Genomic DNA, 25465 nt, shown 5'->3' with positions numbered 1-25465 from the left:
GGTGGGAAGTGTGTGGAGGGGCCTGGACACTGAAAGAGGCCCCTGGTGAGCCTACTGTGTGTCTCTGGGCGAGGGCCCCTGAGGGAGCAGGTTAAGTGCACGGCCAGATTCCGTTTGCTCTCTTGTGGGAGACCTTTCTTTGGTTTACACAACAGTTCCTCCTCCCTAGCAGAGGTTGTGATTTCTAATTTGTTCTGATACAGCAAAGACCATCCATTCCCTAAGGCCTGTCACTCGATGATAATATTGCTTTAGATCTCCCGCCTCTCTGACTTTTGAAGCCAAATGGAAGCCCAAGTGAGAACAGGCTCTGGGCTGCTTTGCAGTACCTGAGGTGAGGGATCCACAGCCAGTGCCCAGCAACCGCCCTCATGCATGCCCAGGCCCTGCCCACTCCTGCCGGGGCCCTGGCCTGCGGCTCCAAGACCCAGACCCCCTGCCATCCTGACTTCACATACACTGGTTGGTGATATTGGAAACATCAGTCCCCATTCTTGGCCACTGAGTGGCCGAGCCCTGGCTGATCACTTACGGAGATGCTCAATGATGCTATCGATGGTCGGCTTAAAAAGGGCATTCATGGCATCTGGACTCATCCTCAGCATCCCCTGCGAGGACCACTTCACAAAATCCACACTGTGGAGGCATGGCAGAGAGAGAACGAGCGGTGAGTGTATAAAGGATACCCGGGCTAACCTGCATAGTCACGGGCCCTGGTAGAATGGTTGTCAAATCCGAGGGGGCTGAAGGGGGCTTGAAAGTCCAAAGAACCCTTAGAAATACACTAAACCACCAGGACCTAGACTCTTAGAAGCTTCAAAGCTAAGGCATAACCTCTTTTGTTTCTCTTTGCTTTTGCCTGTGGCCAACATTCATTCCCCTGAGACAGTGGAAGCCAAAGTCTAGTGCAGAAGGCAGGGTGATAAATAATTCAACAAATATTTACCGAGCACCTACTACCTATGCATCAGGTTCTGTTGTAGACACTGGGGATAAAGCAGGGCCCCAAACAGACAAACTTCCCTGATTTCATACAGCTTATCTTTTTAGCGCGTAATCATAGCTGACACAGAGGTAGTATTTTCCAGGTCTCAGGCATTCTGCTAAGCGTATATGAATACATTTCATCCTCACAACAACCCTTTGAGGTAAGTGGAATTATCATGCCCATTTTCCAGGTGAAAAAACCAAGGAACAAAAAAGTTGAGTCACTTGCCCAAGGTCACACAGCAAGTGTGTTGGATTGGAACTCAGAGTCCACACCACCTTCCTCCTCCCCACGAACACGTTCTACCCCCCAGACTGTCCCGAGCCAAACACGAGCCCAGCTCACTTGCTCTTCCTCAAGGCGTGCTCCACGCTGTGCCCACGGAACTTCTTGTAGTAGTCAATGAAGGAGAAGGGCAGGGTGATATTCAGAGGGTTAGTTCGGTCCGGGGCAGCTGCCCTTTTGCGAGACTCAAATGCAATCATTAAGTCAACCCAGGCCGCAGGACGCTTGATTTTGAATTGCTCAATAAAATCCTCTCCGAATATTTTACACAGAAGCTTTTCAAATTCATAATCTACTCCTAAAGATCCGTAGGGTCCACCTGAGTCAAGGACAAAAAGGGAGACCACTGTTAAAGACGGCCAGAAATGGAAGCCGGCGTCTGAGAAGCAGCTGCCCTGGGTTCTGGGCTCTGCTCAACGACAGCAGCACAGCCTCGGACCCACTTAGCCAGCAGACCGCAGCTATGCGTTTTTACTTACACTTTAAAACCCTTAGGTTCTTCTCATTCCACGTGGAGAAACTTTCCTACAGAAATCACTCGTCAACAATCTGTTTAAAATCAATTACATTTTAAATAAAATCAATACATTTAACTAACTAGGGGCATCATGGTCTTCCCACCCAAGAAATCCAAGGACAGTGTCTGGAAAACCAGCAGACCTCACTTAGTTCCTGTGATCTACTAATTACTCATCCCCACCCCACCAAGAAGAAGAGAATGTTCTTTGGTTTGATGATCTTGAATCAAGACCAGGCATCGCGGGACCTCCCTAGAAAGCTTAACCAAATCACAGGTGACGATCGTGGCCAGGATCTGAAACAGGCTCACTTTATGCCCAAACCCAAGTTATGGTGGTTTGTTTTAAAGGCCATTTAACTGCCTTTTTTTTTTTTTTTTTTTTTTTGCAGTACGCGGGCCTCTCACTGTTGTGGCCTCTCCCGCCGCGGAGCACAGGTTCCGCACGCACAGGCTCAGCGGCCATGGCTCATGGGCCCAGCCGCTCCGCGGCATGTGAGATCTTCCCGGACCGGGGCACGAACCCATGTCCCCTGCCTCGGCAGGCGGACTCTCAACCACCGCACCACCAGGGAAGCCCCATTTAACTGCATTTTGCTCTCTGGTCTCATGCATCCGTATCCTCTACTGCCTGTAATTCCACATGCTGATGGCACTGAAAGAATGAGATACTAAGAGAAATCTGAAATGGGTAAAACAGCTCAGGTATGAGAAAATTAGCCATTTTTCTCATTTTCTCAGGCTTACCTGTTGCTTTGTACAGTTCTTTAAGGTGTCCCTCCGGTAACCGTATCTGGTGGACTGTCAGGTCTACGGTGCCACCGCCACTGTCCACTACCACATACTTGTCACCTGGTACAAAAACAGCCAACCTTTATACAGACCACTTGTCCATCACGTCCTGGAACAAGCTGCCAGGATGACTTGGTGCACCCAGCTAAGCACCATCAACACTCATTAGTACAATAGTTTTGCTAATTAGCCACACAGTGAGTTATTCATGACTAAAGAGATGAGATAGTGTCTGCCCAGAAGTGCCGGTTAGCATGGATGATGAACCCAGATGAGTGAACCTTTAGGACTAAAGCATTCAGGTCATGCGCTGCTGCATACCTGACACGTGTGGACCACTTCCTGCCAAGTTAATAGCACCATCAAATGACCTGCTGTTTAGCACAAGACTCACTCTGGAACTGGTGAGTTCCAATTCCTACTTTTCTTCTGAAGAACCTATATGGTTTTAGAACATGCAAAATTACAGCTCCAAAAAGAGCTCTCCCTGGGTGAGTGGTCTGTAAAACCAACTGATCTGGAACATTTTCCAAAAGTACAAAAGGAACAAATAGAAATGCATTTTTGCCAGCAGCCCCCGCCCCCCCACACACACACACACAAAATCCAGCAGGGGCAAAGGACGTTTAAGGATGCTACCTTCCTCCAGCTCGGACCAGATTTCTCCTATGACATTCTCCACCAAAAAGGTTCGACTCTGCCGATTACGTCGTGTGTGTTCCTTGGCTAGTGGCCAACAGAAAGAAAATAACGACGGGTAAGAAAACATGAAAAAGCTGGCCGTCAGTGGAGGTAAAAGAGCCTGGGGGGTTTAGGAACAGAACATTTGGCGATACTTGATCAAAACGATTACATAAATGCAACATAGGGAATGACAGAGTCAGCTCTTCCAGAGCAAGCAGCTATTTCCACCAGCCTTCATCTATTCATCTGCCTGGCAGCTCTGGCCAATGCCCTGCTGAAAAGCTCTCCCTGATGAGATTCCCTTCCTCCAGGGACACTTTCAGGGGAATGCGCATAAAATAGGCCAATTTCCTGGCTTTGCTGCCCCAGTGAGGAGGCTGTCTGCCAAGCAGCCTTCAGTGCGCTTGGCTAAATAATTTCACATCAAGCAGCTTTGTCTGATAGAAGGAATGCGGGGTATGTTTTCCTAATCTGGATCCTGGATAAACGGCCAGGAGCCCTTTCCAGACCCCGTTGAAGTCGACATGCTCTTCAGCCACAAGGTGGCGCTTCAGCCGCAAGGTGGCACGGCTGAACCTAGAAAAGTCGGCGCTGCCTTTTTCCTGCACACCGCGGGACAACCTGGGGGTGGCTCGGGGTACTCAGGGGCTGTGACTCGCATGGGTATTTCTTGCCCCGCAGGCCTCCTGACAGCCCCGTGAGGCGGACAGGCACAAATCATATCGCCCTGTGTTCAGACGAGGAAACCAGGTCAGGGAGGTCAAGGGACTTGCAGTTCCCACGACTCTGTCTTGCAGCCTGAAATTAACCCTCAGGCCACGGACCCCCTCTGCCTTTGAGATTTAACAATTTAGAGTGAAGTCTGAAAGAGCAGAATACGAATGTTAAGAGGTGAGAAAGGTGCTGTGAGAGGGAGCCTGGGAAGCAGCAGAGCACCGGCACGATGGGAATTTGGGCAAATCACTTAACGTCTCTCACAGGCAGAGCAGGGACCAGCCGTCTGATTTATCCTCAGCACCCACTGTGACACCAGGCACACAGCAAGTGATAAGGAAGGCAAAGCACCAAGTGTGAGACTGGGAACCCAACAAATGATCACTACAATGAACAGTTTAGAGCAATCCTGGCTTTACAGACGAAGGCTCTGTCCACCACTCGCTGTCCCATCCCACAAGTGTCCTCCCGACCAATTTTTTTTAGTCTCTAAGCCCTACAAATCCATCTGTTGCTGGTTATCCAATAAAGAACCCTTGACCCTCCAGCCTCCTTCAGCAAGGAGCACAGTGTTTGCAAAACATCTTCTCTGGGGATTAGAATGGCAAACATCGGGCCAGCCTTAAGTTCCTCAGGCTCTGGTTTAGAGCAGAGAGGCCGCCCCCCCCCCGCCCCCCCCATCCCGATTAAAGAGTTCCCGCAGGCCTGGGAGGGATCTCCAAACTCAGGGCTTCTCTGCTGTTCCCAACACCGGCTCCAGGTGAACTTATATTGCACACCTCGTAGTGGGCACTGGTTTTCTAAAACAATCTAGATGACTAAGGAAATGGCATTCATAATAAACATCCTAGTGAGGCTAATAAAACATGTTCTAAGCTTCAAAAAATTATCTCATTTTTCGGGCAAATTAAGCCCAAGATTGAGAAAAATGTAGCCTTTTCTAATCTCGTTAAGTCTTTTTGGAGTAAAATAATACCGACAGCAAACCCTGCAGTGCTGGAGGCAGAGTGCCAGCTCTGGTCTCCTCAGTGGTGACCACTGGGAGTCCATCAGGGAGGAGCATCGGAGGGCAGAAAACAGCCAGGGGGTCTCAGGGTATTAATGCCATCCTGGGTATCCCGGATTAAGTGCTCTGCCAGGCCTCGGCACATAGCAAGCACCCCGTCCTTCCGGGAGACAGGTTCCCACCGTAAAGCGATGCTGAGATAGAACCCCTGTCTCACTGCCCCTCTGAGGGATGGTGGCCAACAATTTGAGGATTTCAAAAACCAAAGACACCCCTCTGAGCACAGGAAACAACAGTAAATCCCACAAGGCACAGGACACAGACACAGCAGTGTGAAGGTAGGTAGGATATGGTAAAGAAAGGGAAGCGAAAACTGAGCTCTTGGGGAAGGCAAGCATTCAAAACAATTCCCCCCTCAAATGTGAATGTTATACTTAAGAAGCGTCAATGCCGTGTTGAATTAGCTAATTCTGACATGAGCTGCTGTTTATGAACAATGGCGAAAGAACCAGCATATGAAATACAGAGCCCAGTCAGTCACTCCTCTTTTTTCCAGTTACAACAATGAAGAAGGAAATGTAAATAACGAGATCATCCTGAGTATTTAAAACATGAATGCACTGGATTTAGTTAGCGGTGGGGCCAGCCTTGGCACGATGGGGAGGCCAAGCATTGTGAGAAAAAGGCAAATCAAGCCCTCAAACTTGAGGGGAAGCCCGTTTCCATTCATTCTGGGTGGATCAGATCCAGGGTGTGAACACGTGGCCCCAGCAGGCTGAGGCAGCAGCCTGGGGACAAGCGAACTTCCTGCCACTGTCTTGTGGCTGAGGTTAACAGACGCCTCCACCCTGGGTTCAAAATGAAGAGCAGTGGCTGCCGGGGCAGAGTCACCCTGGGAAGAGGAAGAGAGGCCTGTCTGGGCAGGAATGTGTGCCTGCGAAGTGTGAGCCTGGGCCCCAGCACCCCAGGCAGTGCAGAGACAGGCGTCGGGAAGAGGACCAAGAAAAGCTTGGGACCAACTGGTGACCGTCCTCACTGATGGCATCCCTCTCCTCCTGGGCCTGGGCCTTGCAGGGCAGGATGGAGACGGGCTTGGGCGATGGGGGGCTTTCTGTCCTCGGAGCCCTCACCCGGGCACAGAGCTCAGAGCCGGGGCGCACAGCGCCACCTCCCCGGCTCCCATCAGCTTCCATGCTCACTCACGTGGCTGTGAGTGATCCAGGGTGTCTGCAGACTCCGTGGTCCTGGACAGACCGACGGAACCCCGCATTCCAGGGAAAACAGTCCTGAGGCACAAGATTGTGAGCAACTTGCATCTAGCAAACATTAGAGAGAAGAAGGCCCTTAAAATGCCCATCCCGGGTCTCCATGGGCGATGCTCCTTCCCACAGCTAAACGAGCATCAGCCCCTCAGGACACGTCAGCCCTTTCCATCTCTAGCTTCAACTCTCGCCAGGTTTACAGTTAAGACACATACTGAGCTCATCACACACGAAGCGGCCCCAGTGAGTGAGTCAGCAATAAATCAACAATCTTAACGGAGGAATTAATAACAAGCAAGTGGGATGAGATTAAGAATCAGTTCATAGAGAGGAGAGATTAAACGCCCAGTAAAATGCAAGGCCGAGAGCTGCTCTCAGGCCACCCTTGGGTTCTTGGAGAGAAGTGCTCTCCCCTAAGGCACTTGGGTGGGTGACGAACTAGGGTAACCACTGCTGAGTTTACGGGGGTCCTTGGAGGGGCCAGGTAGGGGGTTGAGCACAGAGGTACTTAAGGGCCAACCTCCTTCAGAAGCATCTTGATTTCTCACGACGGCACTGAGTGCCTTTAAAACTCCAAGGCACAGAAACATGCAGGGGGCTGGAGGGAAGACAGCAGGGAGGGGGAGAGAGAGAGCAGGAGGTACCCTGTGCAAACCCAGCTCCTACTGTGTCACTGGCGCTGTACCCATTGACCGCGGCCTTGCTGCTCAGCTCGATCATCTGGTGCAACCGCAGCTTCCGGCAGTAGATGGAGGCCGCCTCGGGCTCCAAGGCAATGATGAGCTGCTCTGAGTTCTCGGGGGAAGCCAGGCCTGCCTGGAAGACAGAAGGCAAGGCTGGGACCCAGGCTCCCTGGCCAGGACCCCTCCAAGGACACCCACGCCTTGGGCTGACACCCCGCAAGGAAGGGACACTCACAAGCTGCTTGTTTGGGAAATTCCCTCCACAGGCCTCTCCAGAGCCTAAAATCGGGGGTGATCGGGTGCCGGTCCCCAAGCCAGGTACCCAAACGTCACAGAGTGGGGAACGAAAATGTACAAGCGCCCTTGGGAAATTCCAGGCTCTGTGAGCCTCAGGGCCTCCTGCATTTGGGGCCTGCTTGGCCCAGAACTGAGAAGCACAAAGGGGCAAAGGACCGAAAACTTTGAAAACCCCCACGGGATGGAAGGCCGATGGTCTGTTTCCAGTTCCAGGACTAAATGGTCTGACCGGATCGTAGCAAACCCCGATCTTTGGTGGCCTAGGAAACAGAAAGGCCATCACTGGGCCTCAGCTATGCAAGCGTCTGATTCTGTCGTGTGGGAATCTGACCTGTTATCTCCAGAGCACCAGGAAGGTTCCAGGAGAAAGCCCCCCGTGGAATCCCACAGAGTCCCCATTTCCTAGAGTGCAGGGGGAAAGGCCACTGACAGTTATCTTATTCAAAGCCTCTACCCCTTTCACAGCAGAAATGCTTCTGCCCCGTGACACCTGGCTTGCTCCAGTCACAGCCCCTCCAGGCTTCACGAAGGGCAGCCAGGAGGCTCCGGGACCAGCCTTCTGAGGGTACTCAGAGACACAGCCCGGACTGGCCTCTCACGGCCTTGACCTGGAGCACGAGATCTAGCTTGCTTGTTGAAGCCGCCCAAGCTCACGGCTTTCCGTGGTCGCCAGCACAATAGGAGATCAAAACTAGCTCCTTCGATCAGCACTGCGTTTGCTGACTTTGCTGCCGTTTCCGAGGAAACCCGGGATGCGCCCTCACGTGGTACCCCTTTGGAGAAGGCTCCCAGGTGTCCCCAGGCCCCTGGGGGGTTAGTGGGCTCATCTCGTCAACCAGGGACAAAGGTCTGCCTAACGTCACACACGTACAATGACCCGGTGGGGAAGAGCTGGCCTAGAGTCACGGGCGTGCGCGGAAGGAGCTTAGGAGGGTCAGTTACTGGGCAAGGAGGGGAGGGGAGCTCAGGTTAGAAATTAGAAATGCCTTTCGTCCAAGCCCTTCACTCTATGAAGAAGGAAACCAAGGCTCGGAGAGGTAGGGCAACCAACTGTCCCGGTTTCCTGGGGCACGGGCCTTTCAGTGCTAAAACCGGGCCAGTCTTAGGCTCCAGGGTATCCCAGAGAAGTGGCAGAGCAGCCCAGGCCCAGGTCTTGAGCCTTGCAGACCAGCTCTTTAATTGGTTCTCAGCTCTCCTGCTCTTAGTAATTCCAGGTACTGGGGTAGGGCCCAGGCCTCTGTACTTTGACAAAACCCGCGGGCGCCCCTAATACTCCCGAACTGGTTTGAAGGTACGCTCTCTACTCATTTACTCTGCGACAGTACTGCCTAGACCTGCTGTCATTCATTGTCACTAATAACCACACCCCAAACGAACCAGTTAATTACGTCTTAATGAGATACCATCAGCCGGCAGGTGACTGAAAATCTCCACTCTGCCGAAACCATGAATGCCTCACAAGGGCAGAACCCGTCTGGACCGAACCGAAACCATGAATGCCTCACAAGGGCAGAACCCGTCTGGACCGAACCGAAACCATGAATGCCTCACAAGGGCAGAACCCGTCTGGACCGAATGACAAGAACAGATGGAACCGCACACGCCTACACCCTCCGCCAGGAACCCGCCTCCTTCCTGCCTTGTACCCTTGGCTAAGGCCAACCACAAGGGCAGCATCTGTGCCCATCAGCAGGGTCCCCAGGTCAGAGGCCAGGTCTGCCCTTAGCTTACACGGGTCAATAGGTTAGTGACACAGATGCGCGACAAGATTTCCCCATCCAAGGGAATGAAGGTGCCCCCTCCCCCAGCCTCACTTTCTCATAGTGTCTCCTCAGACACCCTCAGCACAAAGGCAGACAAAGGTTAAGATGCCCGATGAAATAGGACATGGGTTACACGTGTCAGGTGCCACCAGGAACAGTGAAACCTCTGAACCTTTATCCCCAGGATCCCAGAAGAGGAATTCCAAAGTGACACCAGGAGGAGCCCCGTCTATAGAACAGCGCTCGTGGACTGGTTCTTCTATCCTCATGGGTTTGCACGTAAAGCCAAGGCCCTCCTAGAACAGAAGCTCACAGGCCCAGCTCCCACAACATGGGCTGAGGGAGAAGGAGACGCGTTACAAAGCAACAGTGGGCCCTGGATGTACAAGTTCAGGGTGCAGGATAAACTTGGAGGAGGCTAGGGCGGGCAGAGCAGAGCAGTGCCCGGGACTCGGTGTGGAGGAAAGGCACGGGCTCTGCCCACTCAAAAGGCACATTCCTGTCATTGTGTCCCACTGGGATGTCAACCAGCCAGGCAGCTCCCATGTGGCCGGTAAGAGCAACAGGGGCCTGGGCCCAGCGGGAATGGGGACGGCAGGGGACAAAGGAGAGCAGAAAATAGACGCCCTTATTCTCCTCCATGCCTACCCAGAAATTCTGAGCAGGGTCTCTAACTTATATGTGAAATATCTACGTGGAAAATCACATCAAGAGGTCCAGAGGAGTGAAGAGCCTGGAGGAAAATGTTACATCTTCCTCCAGGCTCTTCACTCAAGGGCATCCGAGGGTACCTGGTGTGTGACTGAGCCACCCCCCACACACACACCGGATGCTCCCACCTCCTGAAGATGTGAAAGACAATCAGGCTGACCTGAATCTGCCCCAAACAGCGTGGGCTGCACCCCTCGGGGGGCCTTTCACCTGTCCCTCCCCAGCTGGGCTGGCCTCAGCTCCACAGCCAAAGCTTTGACCCATTTCCATGGGGGCTTCCCCACAGTACCCTGCTCAGGATGCAGACAGAAGCAAAGGTGAAGAGGACCCCAAACCAGAGGGGAGGGGAAAGGCAAGGTCAGTGGGGGCCCCGGCAGTGCCTGGGAGACCCAGGACAAAGTAACAACACTCCATTGCTTAAGCCAGCCCCCCTGTCCACTCCCCAGTGAGAGTGAGGGGCCGTGTCCCTACCAGCAAACTCTCATGGACGTCACAGGGAGAGGGGAGGGGGAGGCAAAGGGAGGCAGCTGCCTCTGCACAGATTCCCAGTCACCAGGAGGCTTCCCAGAGCTGCTGGTGGGCTCCAAGAGAAGGAGGAAATGCGAACGTCTCTGCCACACTCTCAGAAACCCAGATGTCTTTATCTCTGAGAGAAGGATCCAGTGCCCTGAAATGTAAGCTTTGTTTCCGCATGAAAACACTTGCCGTCCTTCTCAGCAGAAGCCCTCTGGCCTGGCAGCTGGCAGGAGACCTGGGGGTCTTTTCCTGGGATCAGGCCAGGGTCAACCGGGGCAGGAGAGCTCTCTCTCCGCTTTCAATAATTCTGCCTCTGGAGCTGGTATCTCAAGGCCACTGTTCCGTTCCAACGTGAGCTCTCCCTCTGCTCGGGCCCCGGCCCAGCACCTGGCATATTCTGCCCCCGACTATAGATCCATGGGGACCTGTCTAGCCTCTCCTGCAAGATGGTACATCTTCTAAGGGCAGCAGTCGGGTCTTCTTGCCCCGGAGCACACAGTAGGTGCTCAGAGAGCAGCTGCCGCAGGAACGAGTCACCCATCCCTCCAGCCAGCCTTTATTCTGCAATTTCCGGCCCTTCTCAGGACAGCATTTCAAACACGACCTGAGGATTCTGCAATCAGAAAGCGTCTGAACAAGGAGGTTGCTACCCCATTTGACTTCACGAATCTGGGCAGCAAGAACTCCATCGCGGTAGTCTGTAGCGCTCTGCTTCCTGGTCACAAGCTCCACCTGAAAGGAGCGGGCGGGTGAGAAGACCGCACTCCAGGGAGGCCGAGGACGTGGGCAGTGACCACCTCGACCACCGCTCCTTGGCCCTGCAGGCAGCCAGGCAGATCCGCCAGGGGCTGTGTCCACGGCTGAGAAAAACGGCTGGACCAGCGGAGTACTCAGCTGGCCTGGTGTCAGATGGCAAAGAGCTGCAGCTGCGCGGCTTCTAAGCGTCATGGGGCTGGCTTTCTTTCCTGACATGATTACTTTTCCCTGCAGTTTGTTCAGAAAGGGAGGCAAATGCAAGCTGCAACTCCGTGTTAGAGGAGATCAGCGTACGTGGGGGAACATCACTGATTTAACAGGTTTCTGAAACCTACCAGAGTTACACATTTTAGGCAAAATGCCTCTAGAAATACACTGGACTACCTCCTATGCATGATGTGCTCAGGACGCAGTGGAACTATCTCCTCATTCTGGGTCTTTTCTGAGGGCCTCAGAAGAGGCATCAGCCGTTCCTTCTGCCACCATCTTTTCACTGAATGTTCTTAAAGGGTCTAAAGCTGTCCCGAGGCTGTGGATTATAAAAGATGGAGACTTAACCCACTTTCTCAACAATCACCTGACATAAGAGGAGTTTTGGAAGTTTCACAGATGAAACTGTGCCCATGTCAAGTGCTGGGCAGCCCTCACTGGCAGTGAATCTCAGTCCTCCAAGTGCAGGCCCCAGGCCCACCCCCTGCAGGCCTGCTTCTCCACGGGAGATGCTGCCCAGAGATTCATCTCCTGGCTCTGGTCCAGGCCTCTCCCCCTCCCCCAGGCCGGTGGAGGATGACCTTCAGCCTCCATGTGACCGTGCCATGAACTTGGGCTCGGGAGGCCTCCCATGAGCCCGGAAGGAGGGGCTCCACTTGCCACAGGCAAGCGGGGTGGACAGACGAGTTTCCCAGCTGCTCTGACGGAGAACCATCCCACCTCCTTCCTCATCCTTCCTGTTCATCTGTCAGAAGCCAGGCCGACAGGCAGCAGCACATCAGGTGGAAGGGCTGGTGGGCACTCTCAGATTTCAGAAGCTGGGCGGGCCAAAAACTGTGTTTTTTGCTCAGGTTCTGTATTTATCAGGTTTCTCCAGAGAAACAGAGCCAGTAGGATGTATGCATATGTAGAAAGAGCTTTATTATAAGGAACTGGCTTACGCGATTATGGCGACTGTCAAATCCCAAGACCTCAGCCGGCAAGCTGGACAGCCAGGAGGGCCGATGGTATAATTCCCTTGCCGGCAGGCTCAAGACGCAGGAGGAGGCGATATTTCATTTGGAGTCCAAAGGCAGGGGGAAAACAAGGCTCCAGTCTGAAGGCAGGCAGGCAGGCAGACAGGAGGAATTCCCTCTCATTTTATCTAGGAAGGTTCAGCCTTTTGTTCTAGTCAGGCCTTCCACTGATTGAATGAGACCCACCCACCTTAGGGAGGGCAATCTGCTCTATTTAATTGATTTAAATGTTCATCTCATCCTGAAACACACTCACAGCAACACTCAGAATGATGTCTGACCAAATATCTGGGTATCCCTAGGCCCAGTCAGGTTGACACATAAGCGTAACCATCACAGGTATGCCTCTTTCTTACTCGGCATAATAAATGGGAGGTGAGGAGGGAGAGTTGGAGAGATGCTGATTTTGGAGAGTAGCAAGCTCTATTTCCATCTTGTCATGAAGACTCTCCCAGAAGACAGGCTGAAGAGGGTGCCCTGATATGCCACCTGCCCCTTGGCAGAAGTACAGATGGCTTCAACGAACCACCTGGATGCAAGTGATTTGAGAGCAGGGCTCCCGTCCTACGACTCGAGCGCCCACCACAGTTCTGGCACAGGAGGCCCCTGGCACAGGCTGTTCAATGAATAAATGAACGAGTGAACAAAGAATGAATGAATGGTACCTGCCATCTTAGAATCCATCCAGTGACTGTAAACTGAACACAAGTATCAAATCAGAGCTACAAAGGGCCCAAAATTAAGCTGCACAGACACTGTCCTGGACAAACGTTACCCGGCATGGAGGACATGCCGGTCCACAGGGTGTCTCTGGGCCTCAGGAAGCAAATTCCCCCATCCCCTCCGTCTATGCTGGCCACCTGGGCCCTGCCCAGGAGCTGCCGGCCCTCCTACTGCCTGAGGTGCCAAAGCCTAGAGGACGCCACACCCCCCTCAGCCTGGTTTCCCCCTTGGCCTCCCCAGTGTAAGGGGCCTCTCCCCACACTGGCCCCACCCTCTCAGAGAGACAGTCCTTGAAGAGCCGGCCCAGGGCTCCATGAGCCCCGACAAATCTACAAGTCACCGCACCTCTTTCTTTTTCAGGCTAAAACTAAGAACTGTCCCCTTTCCGGGTCACGTGTTTGTTGCTGAAGTCTTCCCATGGGCTGGAAAATGAAAGTCAAAACCATGCTTCTTGAGTATCCTTCCTGGGAAAACTCAGGATCCCAGGCTGTGTCTTAGCAGACAGCCATGTCCCGGTGTCCCATCTTTGGGTCTCTGGACACTGCCTGAAGGCTGACACCAAGGAAAAGCTCCCTGATGCCCAGGGCTCCCATGGACAATGAAACTGCATTTGTGTCTCTTCCTTTTTAAAGAAGTTGCCTCTTTCTGGAACTTCCACCTTCTCCCTTCATCCCTATAAAAACAAATCTATTTTTGGCAAACACAAAGACTGAGCCAGATTCTCACGCTGAACAGAGGAAGGGGAGAGCAGAGGAGCCAGCCTGGGGCAGGGAAGGGAAGGAAGGGAATGGGAGAGCACGGGGGAGGGCGGGGCGGAACACTGCCCTTCCTTGAACTCTATCTGCAGCCTGGAGTAAAGCCTCAAGCGTCCAGGACAATTCATGACGCCAAGGTGCCTGGGGCCATTTGACTGTGTTCAGAGATCAGCGCTGATTAGATGGGCGTTTTGAAAGGAAAGGTTGATTTATATTTATACATATGGCCACAGACTCAACATCAAAGGTGTGTCTCCAGGGAAAGGTGGCTCTCTCCTGAGAGGTGTGGCAGGGGACAAGGGGACATCTACGACCTTTGTGATCTTCCCCAGCCCACTCAGGTTGGAGGCTCTGAAAACTGATTCTCAGCACAGACTCGACCCAGGCCCCAGGGTCGGCTTTCATTTATCAACCCCGGGGACTATGTACAACAGGGGCCAGCTCTGTCCCCAGGACCGGAACAGCAGGTCAGGACGGCCTCTGCCATTCTTGCCACGAAGTCAGACACTCATGGGAGCCCCGTCGTGGCACAGGATGTCCGCAAACAACGTGAGGGTTGGAGGCCACGGGGGTTTTGGCACCAGGGGTGCCCGCTGCACCCACGAGGGATGGGCTGGCCGTCGACGCTGGGATGTTCTGGCTCCGTGGCGCCATGTTGACTGGCTCGCTCCCTAACTGTACCACTGCCCTCACCCCGCTGTGGGCGTCCTCCACCAGGCAGGTCCAGCAGTCCCCTCCCCTGTCTGGGGCGCCTGTACATGCCGTGCTCCTGTGTCGCTCCTAAGATGAACTGTGCAGAGGACAACCGTACCCCCTTTATTTCCCAGCCGCATAGGTGCAGCTTTCGGCCTCCACCAGGCTGATGGGCCTGGTCCATGGCCATCGGCATTGTCTTTATTTCTTCCTTGTTCAAATATTCTTGTTCCCCAAGCCTTTTCCTTGAGGGTCTCACTTCCATTTGCCCACAGAGAAATACCTCTGAACCTCAGTTTGCAATCCTAGCCCCAAGGAACCTACAGGGGCAACAAGACCTGGAAATGAATAAAGTCAGAAGGAAAACTGAGCCCAGCCCCTCCCCTTGTCCGTCTGACCCCCGCTGCTCCCCGAGGAGGAAGCTGAGGAATGGGAAGGCTCCTGGCCCCCCACCTGTGGGAGACCCCTCGCTGCCTCCCCAAGGAGGCCTGTGAATGCTGGGGGACCCTGGAGTGGAGTGACGGCCACCGCCAGGTGTATCTTGGACCCTGCCTGCCCCCAGCCCCGCACTTACCTGGTAGGCAGCTTGTCTCATGAACTGCTTGGCGGGCTGTTTCCAGATGGCAGGCACTGTGATAACCCATCTGACATCAGAGTTCTCGAACTCTGAACCCGTCTGATCGCTCAGCTCCTAAAGCCAAGGAAAATGCAGCAGGTCAGGTGGACAGAGCTGGTCCTCCTGTGGCTTTGCTGAAAATCCAGGCTTCCTGGCCGTGAACTCTCGGGGCATCTATTCCGCGGCCCCCCCGAACTTATCAGCGTCAGGAACAAGAGTCTGTTTTCCGAATATACAGCAAACAGGGAGCCCCCAGCTCCTTCCACTCCCTGGATGTGGCTGCAGGTGGGAGATGGGCAGATCTGAGGCCTCTGGCCACTTCCTAGTCATGTGACTTAGGGCAAGTGACAACCTCTCAGGCCTCAGCTTCCTTATCTGTACAGTAGGAATAACAGTAAGCTCATACAGTTATTGGGAGGATTGATAATTTCCCGAGAGCTACACTTCCTGGCAGCTTGCTCCAGTGTCAACCTTGTTAAGCCCTTTCCATAGCTCAACCGCCATTAATCCACTTGAGAATCCTGTTAGGAAGAGATTAGCACTGCCCCTCTTCTACAGGTGGCAAACTAAGGCCTGGATACGTTCGGTATCTTTGTGATGATTGCCCAGCTAGAAAGTAGCAGAGCCAAAGTTTGGACCCAGACGCAGGTCTATCTTGACTTGAAAGGCCAAGGTCTTAACTAAATTGTTACTTTTGGTCTCGTATCTGATCAGTGCCTGGCCCACAGGAATGCTTGACGACTGGTAGCATTTGTTAGCAGAGTTGTGTCACTGTCACCCACCTTACTGCAGGCCCAGCACATCAGTGGAGTTTTCCTGGCGGGATGGTAAGGGTAGGAACAACATGACCTAAGCAAGAACCGTGCTGCCCTTGACTTTCAGTTAATGTAAAACCTATCTACAAAACAGAAACAGACTCACAGACATAGAGCTCAGACTTGTGGTTGCCAAGGGTGGAGGGATGGGGAGGTAGGGGAGAGAGAGGGATGGACTGGGAGTTTGGGCTTGGTAAATGCAAACTATTGCATTTAGAATGGCTAAACAACAAGGTCCTACTGTATATGCAATATCCTGGGATAAACCATAAAGGAAAAGAGTATTAAAAAAAAAGAATGTCTATATGCATATAGCTGAGTCACTTTGCTGTACAGCAGAGACGGGCACAACACTGTAAATCAACTCTTCTTCAAAAAAAAGAAAATCAGTGGGACCCATGTGGATAAACAGGACGGGTGGAAGCATCAGAGGTTTCCATCAGGCCCAGGTAGACAAAATATGTCTCTAGAATAGCTCTCAGACTCAGTATTCCCACCGGTAGAATGGGAAGAATAACACTAACCCACAGCATTACTGGCAAGATTAAATGAGAACACACAGGGAACATCCGGCCCAGAGAAGACCTCTGGTTGATGCTTGTCCCCCACTTCTCCTCCCCTTCCTGTTGCCACATTCACCAGACAAATCTGAAATCAAACCTAAACACACACTGATGTGCTTCTGCATCAAAGTCCGCTCTGGGGACATGTTTCAGAAGATTAATAGGCTGGCGGTTTTTTTCCTAATGGGTATCTCATTTTCTCTATTGTTTCACATAGTTATCTTGGGGCTGACCCACCCTCTCACTGAACTAACTTCCTCTTTGATCGGTAAGTTTTTTTTCCCTTTTAAAAAAAACTTTTCATTTTTCATTGTGAGAAAATACACGTAACATAAAATTCACCATCTTAACCATTTTTAAGTGTGTGGTTCAGTACATTCACTAAACTTTTTTTTAATAAACGTGTTTTTAAAAACATCTCTGCTTTAGACCAACATGAAACAACCTTTTTTTTTTTAAATTGAGGCATAACTGATTTACAATGCTGTGTAAATTGCTGGTGTACAGCAAAGCAATTCAGATAGATATATATAGATATATATACAGATATATATATGAATGAATATATATATAGATATATATGAATGAATATATATATGAACATATATATATATATCTATATATATGTTCTTTTTCAGATTCTTTTCCATTATAGGTTATTACGAGATATCGAATATAGTTCCCTGTGCTATACAGTAGGTCCCTGTTGTTTACCTATTTTATATATAGTACTGTCAAACTCCTAATTTAAATCCCAAACTCCTAATTTATCCCTCCCCACCCTTTTCCCCTTTGGTAACCGTAAGTTTGTTTTCTATGTCTGTGGGTCTATTCCTATTTTATATATAAGTTCATTTGTATCATTTTTTTAGATTCCACATATAAATGACATATGATAGTTATCTTTCTCTGTCTGACTTACTTCACTTAGTGTGATAATCTCTAGGTCCATCCATGTTGCTCCAAATGACCTTATTCCATTCTTTTTAATGGCTAATATTCCATTGTATATGTGTACCACATCTTCTTTATCCATTCATCTGTCGATGGACATTTCGGTTACGTCCACGTCTTTGCTATTGTAAATAGTGCTGCTATGAACACTGGGGTGCGTGTATCTTTTTGAATTTGCATGTGTCTTTTCATCTTTTCCGGATATTTGTCCAGGAGTGGGATTGCTGGTGAAAGAGCCATTTTTTGTTCGTGTTTATTTTTGTTTTTTTAATCATGTTTTATTTCCTTGCAGGTCTGCGCTGGGCTTTAAAAGCACGTGAGCGTGTGATGGGTTGGGAGGGATTCTAAGTGTGGTGCCTTAACCATCCAGGCTATTTTAAACTCTTTAAACAGGAAAAGGCTCAAAGATGAATGATGGGCTTCCCTGGCTGTACGGAAAGTTGTCTGATGAGCTGTTTGTTTGCCAACGGGTGGAGATCAGCTTGGAAGGGAAGGAACCTGGCACTGACTGAACATCTCACGTCAGGCACTTTCACTGACTGTCCCTCGTGAATAGTGAGACTGCTCCAGGGACGTGATTTCTGAGATATTCTACTTGCGCTTATTCTGGTCCAACATGCAATAGTCCCCCTCTGCACTGAACCCACCTGCCCCTCAAACACCAGCCAGCCTCTTATGCAGGGCCTAGTTCCTATACACCTCCTCAAACAGCTCTTCTGCATGGAATTTCTTTACAACGTGTTCCCTGCTCAGAGAAGGTTCCGGAAGCTTCTGGCTGAGCCGACAGGTCCACAACCACCCACCTACCCACGCCCGTGCCTGACCTCTGCCCCCTCCACCTCCTCCCTCCCTTGACAGATGGGCTGTTCACGCCTTTCTTCGTGGCCAACTTGAAACACACTCCAGTGTCGTAGACTTTCTCAAGTTCTACATCTTCCCTGAGTCCCCACGGCTGCTCCTCTTATTCCGGAGACCCCCACCTCCCTCTGCGCCTTCATCTTTCTCCAGGAGCTGAGCCCATCCCTCTGAGATCCTTCTCTTCAGGCCGACAGAGGTCCACCTCCTCTCCTGCTTCGCCGTCTCCTGGACCAATGGCGGCTTCCCTTCCGCAGGTCCCCGCCGGCCTTACTGCTCCTGCCTCTGGCTGGTCACCACCTTCTTCCTGAAGCGAACCCAGCCCATCTCCCTCCCACTTCCTTCCTTAGAATCCTCTCCCCACCCCTTTCCATAGAAGAATTTTTTCCCAGGAACCACTCCCTCCCTCCACCCCACCACCTTTATCTCCCTGGTTTTCATGTTCCTCAAATGACCCCGCAGTTGGAGTCTCAGCCTCACCCTCAGCCCTCGGACAGACCTGCTTCAGGATCTGAGTGAGGTGCTAACATACCACTCTCCTCCACCTGCAGGCCCTCGGGACCACGTGGTCTCCCCTCCTCTAACGCTATCCTTGTGGCATGGCAACCCATGTGAGACAATCCTTTGAGGGCTCCCCACGACCCAGGAAGAATTCCTTTGCCTGGCCCTTGAGGCGTCACACGATCTCGGCCGGAGCTTGCTGTTCCCGCTCTCTCTGCAGCCTTGCCCTTTGCCTGCTCCAAGCTGCCTGCTTCCCACAGCGGTTTGCTATGTTTTCTTTCCCCTGAGCTGTGCCTGGGCCGTTCCACTGGTGCAAAACACCTGCCCTTCCAGCTGCAGCCTGTCAGAGGCCCGCAATCCCTCTCCTCCGGGGAGGATTCCCTGCTGCTGCCCTTGGGCAGAACCTCTGCCTTCACCGAACACTCAACACCCACGGTTACCCCCTCATGACACCCACCCATCGACTGCATGCACTGGGTTTCTTTCCACGTGGCCAGAACTCGCATAGCACCTGGCTCACAAAAAGTACTCAAAACAAGAGGTACTTGAATGGATGAAAGCAGTGTTACGACCTCACCTCTTTGTCTCCCTCTAGCCCTATTTCTAGAATTCTGTTCTACTCTATTTCTAGAATTCACTAAATTTCTTCTAGCGATCACATAATACCAAATGCTTCTGAAGTTCCCAATTCTTTTTGGATAGAGTTTAATACACGAGGCTCTTGAATCCTCTGATCTACACCCGCTCATCACCATGCCTATGCGAGGGGACGCCGAGTGGATGGCTCTATTCCATTCGGAAATTAGCCATTTTCTTAATTCTGGGCCATCACTGAACAAACCTTTGCAAGGGCCAACCAAGGGGGCTTATTCACCTGGTCAGCTTCTTGCACGGGGTCTGGGGTGGGGGGCATGGAGAAGGGGGGACAGCAGCAACTATTTACCAAGTAAATAGTTGCTGAGCCCCCAGGGGGGCAGTTAACATCGAATATTTCACTTACTATCAAACGACCCACGAGGCACAGTTATCTGACCCCCTTTTCATGTTAGGAACGTGAGTATCAGAGAGAACGAGCACCTCGCCCAAGATCGCACAGCTGCTGCATGTCTCCCGCCTTCCTTTCTCTTGTTTGTTTTACTGAGGTATAATTCACATACCACAAAATTCACCTTTTTAAAGTGCACAGTTTGGGACTTCCCCGGTGGTGCAGTGGACACGGGTTCACGGCCAATGCAGGGGACGTGGGTTCGATCCCTGGTCCAGGAAGATGCCACGTGCTGCAGAGCAACCAAGCCCGTGTGCCGAAACTACCGAGCCTGCACTCTAGAGCCCACAAGCCACAACTACTGAAGCCCTTGTGCCACAACTACTGAGACCCACGGGCCTAGAGCCCATGCTCCGCAACAAGAGAAGCCACTGCAATGAGAAGCCCACACACCGCAACGAAGAGTAGCCCCCGCTCGCCGCAACTAGAGAAAGCCCGCGCGGCCAAAACAGTAAAATAAAATAAAGTGCACAATTCAGTGGGTTTTAGTATATTCACAAGGTTGCGCAACCATCCCCACTGTCTAACTTCATCACCCCCCAAAAGTAACCCATACCCCCCGGCAGTCACTCCTCTGCCACTCCCCCAGCCTCTAGCAACCACTAGTCTACTTGCTGTCTCTGTGGATTTGCCTCTTCTGATCATTTCCTACAAATGGAATCATGTGTGGCCTTTTGTATCTGGCTTCTTTCACTTAGCATAATGTTAGCATAATGTCTTCAAGGTCCATCCATGCCAGAGCAGGTGTCAGTGCTTCACTCCTTTTTAAGACTGAATAATATTGCAGCGTATGGGTGAATCCCATTTAGTTAACCATTCATCCACTGATGGACATTTGGGTTGTTTCTGCTTTTTGGTTATTATGAATAGTGCTGCTAGAAACATTCATGGACAAGTTTTTGTGTGAATATATGTTTTCATTTCTCTTGGTACATACCTAGGATTGGAACTGCTAGGCAGATGGTCACTCCGTGTTTAACCTTTTGAGGAACTGCCAGGCTGTTCTCCACAGCAGCTGCACCATTTTCCCTTCCCACCAGCAGTGCACAAGGGCACATTCTCTGCCCTGAGGCTGTCCCTGCTCCCCTAGCTGGCAGGTGCCCCCCTGCCCCCAGCACAGGCTCTGGCATGTACCCACCTTCAGCGCCTGTTCCTTAAAGTACCGCAGGGCATAAGCAAAGATTTCAAGAGCTTTGATTTTCTTGCCATTTGCTGCCGTCAGGTCTGTATCCATGGTGAGGTCCTAGAGCCGGGACAGGAATGAAATAGTAAAAAGAAGGAGAGACATGCCTTCTGGCTTTAAGCACTGTCACTTGGAGACCTGGGGAACCCAGTGAACCATGTCTGTGTTTCCTGGTGTTTGAGGGGCAGATTAGGACGGCACGTCCCCCAGGACAGGGCTGGCAGCAATGTCCCCTTACTGTGTAGGGGGCCCTGGCTGCTCCCCTCAGGCCCCACCTCCACTGCTCCCTTCTTCCCTCCTTCCCTCTCTCCTTCTTTTCCTCTCTCCCCTGGATCCTCTGGGGGCAGAGGTTTCGGGGCAGCAACAGAGCCCAGGAAGAAAAAAAAAAAGGCAGCAGACGCCACTCCCGATGCAATTTACATACTATTTCCACATGACACACATGGTCACCCTTGGGAGCCCCCTTAATGGAAGCCTAGATAATCATACCAAATCACTGACGTGCACGGTGCTAAACAGACACGAAGCTTTCACTTCCCGATGAGATGCCAACCAAGTCACAAAAATAGAAGGGCTCCTATTTTAAGGACTGTGCGGTCTAATCCACTGGGAGCCCAGCATCACTGCCTTCCTTCCTCTGCCAGAAGCTACAGCAGTTGCTGAGTGCAGTCGTTGGGCGTAAGATGCTCCGTGAGATGCCGGATGGACTGCGGTCATTAAAAAATGATGAAAATAGTCCCCAGAGGGTGGGAATGGGCAGAGAGGGGAGCAAAAATCAGGAGAAAACCCCCAAGTCTCCTGGAACCAGAAGACGCATTGCCACCAGGGAAAAAAATCAGTGCGGTCTCGGGATCGATCCAGGCTGGCTAATTAGTCTTTGCCTTTGGAGTGTGAAGGGGTATAAAGCAGCTAAACCGGCCCTGTGGGGCCTGCCCATCATCCTGACCCCTCTACACATGCTCACTCCTCCTACATCTGGGGCTCAGCAAAGACACCCCAGCTTTGGGGTGGTGGCCCCCAGGCGGCTTCCAGGCATCAGGAAGCCACAGGCTTGGAATTGAAAAATTCAAATTGAAAAAATTCCTGGGCTTCCACCTGCAGGAGATTCCTATTGGGCACTGCTGAATCCTATCAGGTGAAACAAGAAGGGTGCATTTTGAGGCGAAGTCAGTGTGCTTCAGAGAGAGACACACACACGGGTGAGCACCGAGCCCTGGAAGGCAGGGTGCTGGCTGCAGCGTTTCCCAGTAACATTTGTTTTGTCATCTGCAAACACTTAACAAGCAGACATATGAAAGCAATAAATAATAGACGCTAGCAATTGACTTTAACTAAGGACCGACCGGCATGGTTCTGAGAGCTTTGTGTATTTTGATTCCTTTAATCCTTACAACATCCCCGTAAGAAAAGCACTGTCCAAGTCTCCATTTCACAGATAAGGTAAAGCAAGGCAAGGAGAGTCTAAGTGACTTGGATTAAGTATCTCAAAGGTGTCAGAGGTGGGATTTAAACCCAGGCCATCTGGCCTCATGGTCTGTGGTCTTAAACACTATCACCATCCTGCATGTCTAAGTACTGAGAGTTAAGGAAAATTTAAGGGATAAAATGCTTAAATTGAAAAAATTCTATCCTATGGCTCAACATTTCGATGAAGCTTGGGGGAGGGTGCTAATCAACTTGGCCACCTTACAAAACCCTGGCAAGTTGGAAGCAGAACTACTTCAGGCATTGGGCCTCCAATTATTGGGCCCTTGATCTCCTGAGCTACCTCCTTCCCCACAGAGAAGGTTAATGAGTCATTGTTGCTGGTTGTTACTTCCAAACCGGTTAGTTATAACCACTACCCTGAGCCCCCAAAATGCTCCCTCGTCCCCGAGTCCTTCCTTCAGGATTCCTTGATCTCCCAACAATCCTGCAGGTGAAGGGGGATCTCCTGGCACAGCAGGGGTCTCCCAGCCCCCTATGCCTGTGCTCCATCCAGGCAGTGTCTCTCTGACTGGTCAATTTCCAAAGCAAACAAGTTGCTAAATATTCTGAATATCTCCCTGCCCGTGTGTACGTCAGAAAGTGCTGTGTGTTCCACAGAAGTGTCATGTGCTCCACTTCTAAACTCGAGGTGAATGGACATTCATTTCTGCTTGGGAGAAACCTGAGGGCCCCCAAGGTCTGGAAAGGCTGGAGGAACCTCGGCTCTCGAATGTGGAGGACGTGGGGCCAGGGAGAGGCTGGCTCACCCCAGTGGTGTGCAGCTTCATCTTGAACTTCTCCAGGTACAGCCACTGCTTGGCCTCGTTGGGATCCAGGTCGTGGTAGAAGTCCCTGGCGGCATACCCGAAACTGTGGAACTTCCTCTCCGGAGTCAACAAGATGGTGGTCGGAGTCTTCTGGTTGGACACCCCAGGGTCGCCTCCTTCCCATCGCCTGCCACCAAGGAAAGGCAGAGGTCATGGGCCTTCTTGCGTAATCCCAATGCAGGCGGCACTGGTGTGAGCACCTACTACTGTGTGCGTGACCGTTACAGATGTGAGTGCCCATGGTGGCTGCCAAAGGCGCCCTCTGGTTTAGCTGGGTGAGTAGTGACTAGAGACACAACCTCAGTCAATAAGAAAAACGAAAGGGACAAGTACCAGGTTCTTGCTAAGTAACAAAGTCTGCTTCATCCTTTCAGCGTTTACTGAGCATCTACTGTGTGCCAGCTGCTAGCGACACAGAGATGAAACATTTATGTCTCTGCCTTCAAATAACTCACAACCTAGTAGGTAATGGGTTTTTTTGTTTTGTTTTTTGGCCTGGGTTTTGGTTCTTTAATTTGCAAGCACTCGATAGCAGATGGATAGCTGGTTTGCATCCTCTTTGAAACAGGTAGGGTATAAACAAACACATAAATACCTGCCTCATCAGATGGAAATGAGGGGCCCAGGGAAATGTCCCAGAGGGGTCAGAGGAGACAGAGGTGCCAGAGCTGGGGTCTTGGAAAGAATGCAGGGCTCAGAAGAGACCTGATGTTGAAGGAGGGAAGGACACTGCAGGCTGCTCTGAGGTGGGCAAGCTAAGTGACTGTGTATGTTGGAGAAAGCATGTAAATGAGAAGGGTGATTGTGTACCTGTGTGAAAAACGAGATTGGGAAGGTGGTAGGAACCAGGCTGAAGAGAACCCTGAGGAGTGAGAGATTTAATCAGTGAGTAATAGGGAACCCCTGAAGGTTTCAGAGCAGGGGCAGGACAGAAATCAGAGCTACTGTTGACTGCAGCGAACTGGACCAAAGGGCGGGAGACGGGAAGCCAGGTGGCTGAGCAGGAGACTCAGGCCTCGAGGTGAGGGAGCTCACACGGGGGTGGAGAGCCCTGGGGAGAGAGAGAGGGGACGAGGGGGGAGGAGCCGTCCAGCGGAGAACCGAGCCAAATGGCCTCGGCGGTGAGCAGGTGCGAGGAGCCCGGAGGTTTCAAGCATGGGAACCTGGAGGAGACAGTGCCCCTCACAGATGCCCGCAGCCCTGGCCAAGAAGGAGGCAGGAGGAAACGTGGAGAGCTTCATCTGCACGTTCCGGCATTGAACTCCCAGGAGGGGCTTGAAGATACAAGCCTGGGGTTCAGAAAGAGATCCAGGCAGGAAACAGACCTGGGCACCCCCATACTGGGGAGACAGTCACAGCAACAAGGTGGGTGAGAGTGCTGACGGGAACCGTGAGGAGGGAAGGAACCCTATCCTGCACATCTATAGGCTGAAGAGGACCCAGAAGTGGGGAGGGGTGGATACAGAGACAGGCGGGCAGATGCGACGGGATTACGTCCTGGAACTGACGGATGGGTGTCATGGAGCAATCAGAGGGTAGGCTGAGCCCCAGCAAAGCTTCCTTCCTTCTCGCAGACAGAAGGAAGGAGAAAAGTAAAGAGTGGATGCTTCTCCCTCCTTTGGGGCCACGGCAGAGAAGCTCCGGCTGTCAAGAGGCTCCACGAGGAGACTCCACCCGGTCCTGGCTCAGCAGCTGGCTCTGGTCCTGCCACTAAGCACACGACCCCTACGAGCAGCCCCCGATGGAGACACATGCCCGAGAGGAAGCGCACCTCTCTCCCTGGCCTGCCCTCCTGGGGAGGTGGCTGTACTCCTGGATGGGCTCTCACCTGCCCCTGGCATCACAGTCCAGATGGAGCGCCAACCTCCACCTAGGTTTGCCACACAGATGAGGCTGGAGTCATCCCTGGCCGGTTTCCCAGTCAAGCCCCATGAGGATGCAGGCTTCTACCCAGGGAGCCAAAGTCCCCGTGGTGACCCCACCGAGACGCACGGGTGAGCAGCAGCTCAGCTAGACACTGGCGCCTGGGCCAGAGGCGCGCTCCACACAACCTTTTGGGAATGGATTTTCCATTACTATTACTATTACTATTAACACGGACATTTTCAGTAGGTAATGGACTTCCTGAGGTTTTGCCCTTCAAATTTTTAATCCTTCATTCCTATTTAAATACAAAAACTTACACTTTCTCATTCATAACTCTGTCAGTCTGGATCATGGTTATGTTAATATGTTCTGACTGAACTAAAATTCAGGTAGAACCTCCCT

General features: G+C 51.8%; 1 protein-coding gene across 4 annotated transcripts in view; it reads right to left on the bottom strand.

Annotated features, from left to right (window-relative positions):
- The window catches only part of HSPA12A (heat shock protein family A (Hsp70) member 12A), a 159681-nt gene that overhangs the window by 4686 nt on the left and 129530 nt on the right, over window positions 1-25465 (bottom strand). For all 4 annotated transcript variants that reach the window (XM_060286353.1, XM_060286352.1, XM_030839376.2 and 1 more), the window contains 8 exons: window positions 23138-23324; window positions 20859-20963; window positions 14946-15062; window positions 6893-7064; window positions 3222-3308; window positions 2538-2642; window positions 1334-1592; window positions 533-636 (listed from right to left, as the gene is read on the bottom strand). In XM_060286353.1, the coding sequence (XP_060142336.1) occupies window positions 533-636; window positions 1334-1592; window positions 2538-2642; window positions 3222-3308; window positions 6893-7064; window positions 14946-15062; window positions 20859-20963; window positions 23138-23324 (1136 nt within the window). The remainder of the gene's footprint in view (window positions 1-532; window positions 637-1333; window positions 1593-2537; window positions 2643-3221; window positions 3309-6892; window positions 7065-14945; window positions 15063-20858; window positions 20964-23137; window positions 23325-25465) is intronic.

Source organism: Globicephala melas, chromosome 16 (assembly GCF_963455315.2).
Source record: "Globicephala melas chromosome 16, mGloMel1.2, whole genome shotgun sequence".
Lineage (NCBI taxonomy): Eukaryota > Metazoa > Chordata > Mammalia > Artiodactyla > Delphinidae > Globicephala > Globicephala melas.
The sequence above is the reverse complement of the archived record's forward strand: the minus strand, read 5'-3'. Positions and strand labels throughout refer to the sequence as shown.